The sequence below is a fragment of the Accipiter gentilis genome, unplaced genomic scaffold (genome assembly GCF_929443795.1).
Source record: "Accipiter gentilis unplaced genomic scaffold, bAccGen1.1, whole genome shotgun sequence".
In the NCBI taxonomy this organism is placed as follows: Eukaryota; Metazoa; Chordata; class Aves; order Accipitriformes; family Accipitridae; genus Astur; species Astur gentilis.
The window spans coordinates 408,027-418,968 of NW_026060950.1; the positions used below are offsets into that span (position 1 = coordinate 408,027).

Sequence of the window (10,942 nt, forward strand, 5' to 3'; positions counted from 1 at the left end):
TTATTTAATCTTTGCACTTACGGCGTGCGTGCTGCTGGCCATCATGTCTCACGTTCGCTATGTGGCAATCTGCCGTCCCCTGTGCTATGCCCTCATCGTGATCTGGAGGCTGCGCCTCACCCTTGCCACGGTTTTGTGGGCTTTGGTGTTTGTATTTGGTACACTGCAAGCCTCTCTGGCTTTACACCTGCCTTTCTGTGGCCCCTGCGAGGTTGTCCACTTCTCCTGTGAAATTCTTGCTGTCTCAAAGCTGGCCTGCCCTGCCGCTCCTGCCAATAAAGTCCTGATCTTTGCTGTTTGTGTGTGCTTCTTCCTCTTCCCTTTAGCCCTAATCCCGATTTGCTCCCTGGACAGCCTGGCCACCGATCTGCGCATCCGCTCTGTGCCAGGATGGCACGAAACCACCTCCACCTGTGGCTCCCACCCGACCGTGGTGGGTGTCTTTTATGGAAACGCCATCTTCGTGTACGCGGGGCCCGGGAGCGGTAACTCCTCTGGGAGGGAGAAAGTTCTTTCCCTTTTCTACAGTCTCGTCAGCCCCAGTTTGAACCCCGTCATTGACAGTCGGAGGAACAAGCAGGTGAAGGAAGCCTTGCTGAAGCTTCAGAGAAGGAAGAGGGTCTTTCATTCCCTCTAGCTGGCGCTCTAGGCTTTCACCTGTCTCCTGTCTTTCTGCTCTTTCTTCTTGAGCTCTTGCAGTATTTCTCACGGAATGTTAAGTGGTTAAAAGTGTCCTGGTTTCAGCTTGGATAGAGTTAACTGTCTTCCTAGTAGCTGGTACAGTGCTATGTTTTGAGTTCAGTATGCAAAGAACCTTGATAACACTGATGTTTGCAGTTGTTGCCGAGGAGTGTTTAGACTAAAGTCAAGGATTTTTCAGCTTCTCATGCCCAGCCAGTGAGAAAGCTGGAGTTGGCACAGGACACAGCCAGGGCACCTGACCCAAACTGGCCAACAGGGTATTCCATACCATGCGACATCCCATCTAGTATAGGAACTGGGGAGTGGGGGGGGAAATCGCTGCTCGGGGACTAGCTGGGTGTCAATTGGTGGGTGGTGAGCGATTGCACTGCGCATCATTTGTACATTCCGATCCTTTTATTATTGCTGTTGTCATTTTATTAGTATTATCATTATTAGTTTCTTCCTTTCTGTTCTATTAAACCGTGCTTATCTCAACCCACGAGTTTTACTTCTTTTTCCGGATTTTCTCCCCCATCCCACTGGGTGGGGGGGGAGTGAGTGAGCGGCTGGGTGGTGCTTAGTTGCTGGCTGGGGTTAAACCACGACAGAGACAGAGTCACAGCAGCACAGAATGGATGCTGAAAGAGACCTCTAGAGATCATCCAGCCCACCTCGGCTGCTCGAGCAGGGCCAGCTGCAGCAGGCTGTGAGTCTGCTTCTCGAAGGTTCTATTGGCTGCGTTGCTCCCAGGTTGTGGAGCTCGCATGGGAAATGGGCAATGAAGAGGGATGAAGTTTTCAGGCACTTTCTGGCCGGTGCAGTGATTTTTATTTTTTTTTTCCCTTCTGATTTTTTCTCCCCCCTTCCTGGTCTTGCGGCTGCCCAAGGCACAGCCAGACAAGCGGAGGAGGGTCCCTGCCTGGCCTGCAGCTCCCTCCCTCGCCATTCTTGGGGTGATTTGGGGTTATGTTGCTGTGTCAGTGAGGCAAAGCTGGGCTCTTGGGGGCTGAGGTCAGTGGGACCCGAGGAAGGCCGTGATGGTCTTGAGGCTTTGAAGGGCTGTGCACCGAGCCCTGTCCCCGCTGGAGGGGACGCTGGTGGTGTTCAAGACGAAGGCCTTGCAGCCCTTGTTGTCGTGTGTGCCCGTGTCCGCCCCGGCCCCCAAGGTCTGTTGTTGTCGCAGGGGCTCTGTGCTGCTTTCTGCGTGGGGCCGTGTCCGTGAGTCCTGCAGGGACCTGTCTGTCCTGGCTTCCCCACCAAAGGGCTGCTTCCCCTGGGGAAGGGGAGAGGGGAGTTGTTCCCGTTCCCACCCCCCCACCATCGCCTGCCCAGCTGGTGGAGACTGGGCCCTGGGGGTGGCTGGGTTCCCCTCGTGGCTTGCTGGCTCAGATTTGGGGCTCAGTGGGGCTTTTGCACCTCTTGGGGGCTGTTTCTTGGTGTCCCCTGTGCTCCCTCCCCGTCCCACACAGGCACCGAGCAGTTCTGGAGAAGGAGCTTTTAATTAAAAAGACAAGAGAAAAGGTCCCATCCAAGCTGGTCTAACCCCTCCCTAGCCACCCCCGCCCACCCCCCCTGCCATATACCCCACCCCTCCTCTCCCACCCCCCCCACTGCCCCCATCTCCATCCCTCTCACCCCTGTCTAATCCCCCCCCCACACACACACCCTCACGTTGGCTGCCAGAGCCCTGCGCTTGCTGGGTGCCATTGGCAAGGAGCTCTGCGCCTGCCTCTTCCTCCGCTTGCCGGCCGTGGCAGGTGGGGACGGTGGCAGGTCCATCCCCGCACCCTGCCACGGCTCCTGGGGCTCCATCCCGCTGCCGTTGACTATTTTGAGGCTCAGCATGGCGTCGCTGAGCTCGGGGATGCAGTAGTCGGGGGTGAGCATCTCCTCAGGCAGCGAGAGCGAGCTGAAGTCGTGGTCGGGGGTGTCTGTGCTGGTGCCAGCAGCATCCTCAGGCACGGAACCTCTGCTGGGAGCATCCTGGCTGACCCCCACTCTATCCAGGGCGCAACCGAAGAGCCTTAGGGCCTCTTCCAGGAGCATCTCCTCGGACACTGCAAGGTCGCCAGCAGTGTCCCCAAGGGCTTCGTTGTTGGCGGCAGCGCAGGGGCTGGTGTGGACATCGCTGCCCAGGGGTGCCCCCACAGGGGTGGCCGTGCTGGCGATGTTGATCTGTGCCAGCTGCCCCTTGATGTGCTGGTAGCCAGGGATGGACACTGGCAGCTCCAGAGGGTCTGGGGCCACCCCACTCCTCTGGTTTTTGTAGGGTGTGAGGTATCGTGGTTGGCCCTGGGGGGCCCCGCAGCCCCCGGGACCCCACAGGGCAGCACCCGGCAGAGAAGCGGCGCCTTGGCCAAGCGTGGCGGTGGCCGGTGGAGGCAGGTCGGTGGTTGTCCACTGGATGCAGAAGACCCGGGGGTCGAAGAGGCAGCCACATGGAGCCCTCTGCAGACATGTGTGGGTGAGGGGGAGCTGTGCTGGGCCGGGGGAACTGTCCAGGGGCACCCGCCGAGCCGGCCCCGATGGCCGACATCCCCCAGCTCTGGGCCAGGGGCGTGGGGAGCTTGTGGCCGGGGTGATCCCCACGGGGTGAGCCGCTGTGCCGGTGGGACAGGGTTGCAAATCGGGGAGGAGACTGGCATCTAGGAGGTGAAAGGGGAGAGGTGGCCCCAAATATTTGGGGAATTCTCTGCAGATGGGCTTTACTGGGCACGCGCCGCCCGGGCGAGGGCAAGGATGCTCACCGGGGCTTGCTGAACCCCCATGCGAAAAGTGCCGGGGGAACGGGTGTGATGGGGATGGCGAAGGGGCCAGAGCAGACTGGGGTGCCATACCTGCTGGTGGTGCCTGGGGGGCCTGGGCTGCAGGGAAGGGCTGCTCCCGTGCGGGCAGGCGGCATAGGTTGGCTGAGCCTGAGAGAATGAGACAGGAGCGATGGCCGGCGGTCACCTCTGCTCTTGTCCTCCAAGAGCATCCCTGGGCTGCAGGGGTTGGGGTCGGTCCCTACCTCAAGGGTAGAAGGTTTTGGGGAGCACGAATGGCTGGAAAAGCTGGGGCGCTGGGGGGCCCCAGGGCCCAGGCAGTGGGAGCTGCGTTGGTGGCCGTGCCATGGTCCCTTCTGGCTGTTAGCTGCCAAGGACTCTTTGGCGTCTCCCCGGAAGGAATGCGGGGGCTCCCTGTGTTCCGCCCCACCCCCAAGAGCCTCCCCAGCTCCTCCTGGGGAGGGAAAGAGTTAAGGGAGGCTGGGGTGGCCCCGGGGCCTACAGGCGGCTCTCGGGGTCTGCGGGTGCAAATGCTCTTGGCTTTCAACAGTATTTTTCCGGTGGGGGAAGAAGAACAAGTTGATTCAGCCGAGCCGAGTGGGCACCAAGCTGCAGCCACAGCCTCCTTGCGCCAGATGGCAAATGCGTTTGTGACCGTTGCCCGCGCTTCTGTTCACTGCGTTGACCGGAGCGAGGCAGAAATAGGAAAAAGGACGTCGAGGGCATGAAGGAAGGTCATGCAGTGTTGCTCGGTGGCACGCTTTCCCCCAGCCCTCGCTCCAGTAGTGCTGTCAGGTCTTTCAGTCTCCTGCTGGGAAAAGCAGCAGCTCTGGATCCCCCTGGGAGGGGGTGGCCCTTTCCCTGGGTGCGTGACACCCCGGAGGAGACAGTACCCGCTGCCGCGTGCTCCCAGAAAAGGACTGGATTCTGCCCAACGTCCGGTGTCAGGGCGCTGGGGCTGTTTGCGCTCTACGGGATCCCAGGGATGGGGTTAGTACATCCCCTCCTCGTGCTTGGAGGATTCGGCGCTAGCAAGGACACCCCAAGGGTACCAAGGACACAGGCCTCTCGCTCCCGCTGTGTGAACAGTGTGTGGCCTGGGGGAGTCGGGACAACTGCCGTGAAACGGAGGCCAAAGATCTCTCCTGGCCTGTATCCTGGTAATCAAAGAGATTGCGCTCTGTTCGTGAGGCACCTCTGGCTGCAAGATTGTGCAAGGCCATGTGCTGCGTGACTTGTGGCAGGGACCGATGCTGGGGGCATGAAGGCAAGCGCGCTTCTAAAAGCATAAAACTCCATTTCATTTCAGAGCGCAGCTGAGCCACCCCGCTCCTCAAGACTCTGCCATCTGCACCGCTGTGGCTGGGACCGGGCAGTGCTGCACATCCCAAAGGCCACCAAGTCACACCCGTGTCCCTGCTTTTCCGGGAGCTTCTGCGATGCGAGCGATGTTCTGGGGGCTGATCTCTTGGACTACAGCTACCCCGTCCCTGACCGGCAGCTGGCCAGGAGGGTTGTGTCCAGGGTGGAATTCCACCTCTCTGACAAGAACCTGGCCAAGGATGCTTTCCTCCTGAAACATGTCCAGAAGAACAAGATGGGCTTCGTCAGCATCAAACTGCTGACGTCCTTGAAGAAGGTAGGCAGCGCGTTGCGTTGGCCAGCCGAGGTGGGAAGTGGCCTCCATGTGGAAGACGCCTGGATGTCCGGGTGTCTGGGTGTGCTCTGGCTGTCTGCCATGGCCAAAACACTGCTGTGTTATCAACAGCTTTCTAGCTACCAGTACAGAGCACAGCACTACGAGGGCTGCTGTCAGGTAAAGGAACTCCAACTCATCCAGATCCAATACAGAAGGAAAGTGGAGAAACAACAGAGGGAGCAGCCCAGGGACACAGAGCCCCAGGTCTCATCTGGCCGCTCCTGTGACCATATGGTGTATGCAAAATCAAATACCTGAAGTGCTCCCTTAGATGCAGTTTACAGCCAGGGGACAAGAAGGTGGCAGTTCTGCATTTTGCAGCTCCCAGGCTGGTGGCAGAGCCAAAGCAAAAAAAACAAACCCCAAACCAAACCAACCAAGAGAGGTAAAACTGGAGCGCAGGGAGCAAATGCTTTTCTTTCACCTTAGGCCAACTGCCTGGACGCTCTCTATGCTGCCCTGCCACAGAGGGCATCCCTCTCGTACCAGTAAGAGACATAAGAGTGAATTAAAGCCAGGACCCCAAACCAGACCAAAAACCCGGTTGTGATCAAGAAGAAAGTGGAGAATGCATCAAATATAACAGAAAATTATTTTGGACATTCCCAGTTTACATTTGAAAAAAAGAGAAAAAAAAAAGAGGAGGAATTAGGTATTAAAAGAAGAGCACTGAATGATAAAGCAGTAGCAGTCCCTCTACCACTACAAACCCACACCCCCCCACACACGTACACACACAGACTGAACACCACCAAACTCCCCTTGACTGTGATGTTCCCCTCAGCTTGCTGGTCTAGAGATACTGAATGCCTGAAGCACACCAAGGATAACTGAAAACATCTGCATGGCTTTAATGGGAATCCTCCAACTGAAACAAAGCGCTTTCTCCCTCTGTCTGCGTTGGCACATCCCCGAGTCACGCTCTCACTCCTCTCCTTCAAAGTCAAGATTCCTAAACGGGAAAAGCGGGAGTGGGGAAAGGCGAAGGGAAGAGAAAAAGAGGGAGAGCATCATCAGTGGAAGACCTGCCAGCTGCTGCTGATTCAGCCCTGTTTGGGGGACCACCCCAGCAGAGAGGAGTTGGTTTGCATGCCACGGTCCTCCCTGCCTGTTCCCAGGGACAGGCCGTTTGCTCAGCCTTGCCGGCCAAAGCGTGGGAAAAGCGTAGGTGTGCGCCGTCGCTTGCTGAGGAGCACGGTCACGATCACATGCAATCCTTTACCTTTTTCCTCCCTGGATTCAAAGGGTTTCTGTCTTCAAAGTGAGAGCCTTCCATATGGTCGTTTGTGACATTTCATCCAGGATAACAATCTCAGAAGGATCAGTCCTGCAATAAATATTTTACATAGCAATCCGTGATTATGGGAACTGATGCCACCAAGGGCATTAGCATCAGCAAGAGGAACAGCGGAGCCCCGAGAATCAAAGCTCTGCATAAGTGTGGGAGGTTTTGCTGGATGAGGAGTTTTGGGAGGCAAGCCGGGGAGCTGCAGAGCAACAGCTCTGTGCAAAGGCTCTTGCTGGGGCTTAGCCCCGGTCCGGGTTCCTAAGCCACTGCTGGTACAGATCACGCCTGCAACTCCTCATGTGTTAAGTATGAGGATCTCCAGCTACCGTAAAAGCACTGATGAGGCAAGGTTTGGGGGTCAAACGTGAGTGCTGCAGCCACTCTGCTTGCGGTCAGAGCCTTGCAATCACTTCCTGCAGCCCTGCCCCCGAATTCGATTTTCCCACCAAGCTGCCTGCTGGTTTCTGTGGGATGCCCCACAAAGAGGCAAGTGGAGAAAACTCTGCCAAACACCATCAAGCTAATCTTGCCGGGGGTCCTGGCGCTTGGTGGGGCTTTACCCGTCACTGCTTTGCTTTGGGATATCCACGTCACTGGTCTTCCCCACGTTCAGCTGAACTGAACTTGCAGCAGCAGCAGCTTCCATGGCCCTCCTGGACTCCTGATGTAAAAAAGGGACAAATCACGTTCTCTGTGTTTGATCAAAGTGGAGATAAGCTGAATGCCCAGCACAAACTTAGCAGTCTGCCCTCCGCTTCTGCCCCTTGGCAGCTATAGGTATTAGTGCAGCAGGGGAGAAACCGTTCACTCCAAAGATTTCGGGGCAGGGGGACTGTGTGTTCAAAACATGATTATGAGCAAGTCTTGCCAGCAGCAGCAGCCGCAGCAGCATCTAATAATAATCATCATAATGATAATGACCTTTGTGAAAAACGACTCGTTTTAAAAATTACACCTGTATTCAAGCGTTCAGCTCACTGCTACTTGAGGAAACAAAGGTTACAAAAGTTACAGGCTATTGGGATCTATTTCGATTGAGTGCTGATCTTCCCCCAACATTTCCAGACAAGCTGTAAGAGAAACAGGCAATCTCACAGACACACGGAGATGTCCAGCCCCGAGGACACAGCAAGCCTTACCTCGTCTTCTTCTCCAGCTTCATTTCTGGCATCGTCCAACTTCTTCTTCCTTTCTGGCATAAGGTCATCCAGAAAGCTGAGCTCTCGCTTTGAGAAGCAGAAATCCATCGCTTTCCGGACAAATACGAGAGCCAAAACCTTCATGAATAAGAGGGAAGATGCGGTGAGCTCAGAGACGATGCCACCTCTCACAACAACGCTGCAAACACCCCGCTGCCGAGCGGTGGCAGCTCTTACCATCATGGGAAAGATGATGGCGGCACGGGACACCTTGATGGTCCAGAGCAGGACGAGGCAGGTCAGCTGGATCGCCGTGAAGAAATGCACCTTTCACAAGGGCACGTGCCGCAGGTAGATGAAATCCGGCTGGTGTTTCGCTGGCATCCAAAACAGCTTCAAGCGATCAAAGAACTGCGAAATAAAAGGGAAAGGTTGCCACCTTGGGACTGCGGCAAGTTTCTGGCCCTCTCGAGACGTGGAGGCACTTTGCAGCATCTCGCTTGCCGTCAGAAATACTGGATCCCACCGCATTCCTCCTGGGAGCAGCACCCATTTTCCCTTCGCTCCATCTAGCAACCGGCTTGCCCCTGAGAGCTGCCCACCAAACGGCAACTATTCCATGCCATTCCATTATTAGCATTTCTCGGCCCACTGAATCCCCCCGCGAGGATTTCCACCAGTGGTAGAAACTGCCTTCCCTTTGCACCAAATTCCCCCGCTTTTCACGTAACCAAACACTGACCTGCCCTAAACCCTGCAACAGAGAGCGCTGAACTTGCCTGGTCCTCCCAGCCCTATCTACCTCCTGTGCCTCCACCAATCTCTTTCTTACACAAAAGAGTTTCATTGCTTGCTCTGCGAGAAGTTTTTCCCATGCCACTGCTTTTTTCCCTGCTGCTACAGAGACAAAATACCAGGGAGCCGACATGCTGCACGCTGTAAAAGAGTCCGTACCTGAATTCCTCTGAGCGACGACACACCCATGTAGAGAAAGACGCCATAAAGCACAGGCATTGGTATAAACTGGGGGGGGGGGGGGGGGAAGAAAAAAAAAAGAAAGAATGCAATCGTTTCTTTTTCTGTATTGCATTTTCAGTATTACCACCCTCTTCCACAGGCACTGCCTAAAATTGCTTGAAGCTTTCCAGCTTCCATTCAGGCTTAGAGATGGGTCAGATATTAACCATTGTTTTGCCATTTTGTGCGCACGAGTGAGCTAAGGCTCTGCTTTAGGCTGAACTTGGGAGTTATCTCTCCTCAGAATAATCCTATTTTCCAGAAAGGTTGGAGGAAAATAGGCGATTTCACCCGTGCTACCCTATGCCGCATTCTCTGGCGGTAGAAGAAACACTTCTGCCTATTCTTGGGGCAACAGGCAAAGGCCACAGGCCTCCTTTTAGCCTAGAGACGAGATTACTTTGTGGGAGGAACGTGCAAGGAAGCCCACAGGGATGACCTCAGTGTGTTTAGCTCCTGGGAACGGCTGCTCCGCGGCATTTGGGGAGCAAATTGCAGCCACTAAAGGGCTGCCTGTTTGAAACAGAGCAGATGTGCTTGTCTGAATATGCTCAACTGTAACCCATAAACATGGGTGGGCCTGAAAGACACCCAAAAATTCAAGCAGTTGCGTTGCTTGCTCGCCTCGAGCACACCAAACGGGGGCCTGAAGGGCTGCAAAACCTAACCGAGGCTGGTTCCCACCGTTGGTCAAGCCCCAAGGGTGGGGACCACCTCCTCCTCCTCCGCTCCACAACTAACTACTCAGGCCTGCAGAGAGGGGACTGTTTTTCTGTAACCTCCAACAAGCTCACGGTTGTTGGGTGGTTTGCATTTTCCTCTCACCTTTAACACGGAAGTGAAGAAGACAGAGCAGCCCATGAGCACAAAGATCAGCAAGCCAGTGACTCTCTGCTCTCGTATCCCCAGCAACTTGGGTTGTTCTCCTGGAGCTGAGCAGTCAGACTCTACTTTGAGGCTATTCACGTGGGTGATGGACAGGACGGTCGCAGCCACAAACCAGGGCAGCCCCATCACAGAGCACACCCCGAGCATCACGGCCACCACAAAAAGGTCCAGGTGGTACCCGCATCCTTTCTGCAGGCAGGAAAACAAGAAACAGAGCATCCCATAGCACAAGAGCAAGGATAACGTCGCAAGTCAGACTCAAACCCTGCTCGAGCACAAGTCAACTTCTTCAGAATTCAAAACAAGAAATGGAAACAAGCAAGGGTGTATGCAGGCTTTGCACAAGCACCTGGCATGAAAATCTGGCAGGAGTTCAGACACAATGGATATGCAGAGCTTGTGCATTAAATACTTCTCCAAAAAACAACAAGCCACAACCCAAAAGCACCAAACCATTTTTTCCACTCACAAAGAAAACTGTACCACTTGCAAGGAAGGTGTGACTCTGAGTTATCCCTGGCAGCGCATCAAAACAATTCATTCCCCACACCTGCTGCTGCTGCCATTTTAAAACAAAAACGCAGTTCTCTATTGCTCCAAGATTAATTTGCTCCCCCAAAAGGTTGCTCATCTGAACTGCCCTGTCACTTGCTCCCTGCATCATTGTTAATCCAGGAGAGCATCCTGCCACACAGCCTGACCTTGTCCCAAACCAATGCCTTCAGAAAGCATCGGGAATAAGAGCTTCCCCCCAGACCTGCAGCCCAGAAGGGGCTGGAGTCATCTCTCGCAGGCCCTTACCTTCAGCTTGTGCTCCTTCCTGTTCACAATAACGGCACTGATCTGCTGGTCCATGAATATCAAGATGGTGCAGAGCAGAGCTGGGACGAGCGCAGCCAACACCGTCCACCAAGGGTTGGGTCCTATGGGGTTGATGAACCACCCGCGGTCGTCTCTGGTAGGCTGCAACAAAGCCCACACATCAGCATCGTCTCCCAGCCCAGGCACTCCACTGGCTTTCATTTTCCCCTCCCTCCTTGCGTCAGAGCACCTCCCAGCCCTGGCTTCATGTCCCCCTCTCCCGGGGGCTTCAGCAGTGCCAGTCTCCTCCTTGCAAGCAGCTCTAGATACTTCCCCTGTAGGTATCTAGTTTTGGGGCCATCTTCTCATTTCTAGGAGGAAGCAAGGCACTTGGAGGTGGAAGAGGAGATGGTCACACCACCAGCATCTCCTCCAGACTCAGCCCTGCCCTGCCCCGGCATCACCTTGTGGCACCCCCACGTGCCAAAACACCCCGTACCTTGAACGCATGGGGGACCTGGAGCTTCGGCAATGGGATCCCAACCACAAAGTCAAGGAGCACCATGATGACGATGGTGAGGAAAACAGCAAAGTTGCTCACTGTGGACCGTACCTGGGGCGAGAAACCAGAGGTGAGAGGGGCATGGCAAACAGGGCCGTA

The 10,942-nt window shown here is 55.4% G+C and overlaps 1 protein-coding gene across 1 annotated transcript; it reads right to left on the reverse strand.

Moving 5' to 3' along the window:
• Window positions 1-5,920: 5,920 nt before the first annotated feature.
• Window positions 5,921-7,841, reverse strand: LOC126037131 (electroneutral sodium bicarbonate exchanger 1-like). The gene is made up of 5 exons (XM_049797381.1): window positions 7,813-7,841; window positions 7,576-7,713; window positions 6,997-7,097; window positions 6,371-6,475; window positions 5,921-6,100 (listed from the first exon to the last, which is right to left on the reverse strand). The coding sequence occupies exons 1-4, from the start codon at window positions 7,816-7,818 to the stop codon at window positions 6,388-6,390; spliced, it is 333 nt and encodes a 110-aa protein (XP_049653338.1). The 5' UTR covers window positions 7,819-7,841; the 3' UTR covers window positions 5,921-6,100; window positions 6,371-6,387.
• Between the last annotated feature and the right edge of the window lie 3,101 nt (window positions 7,842-10,942).

Excerpts from the sequence above, each read along its gene's own strand:
- LOC126037131 (XM_049797381.1), bottom strand. Across the intron at positions 7,098-7,575 it reads AAGCTGGAGAAGAAGACGAG|GAGTCCAGGAGGGCCATGGA; the intron begins GTAAGGCTTGCT and ends TTTTTACATCAG. Across the intron at positions 6,476-6,996 it reads CCAAAGCAAAGCAGTGACGG|GACTGATCCTTCTGAGATTG; the intron begins GTAAAGCCCCAC and ends TATTTATTGCAG.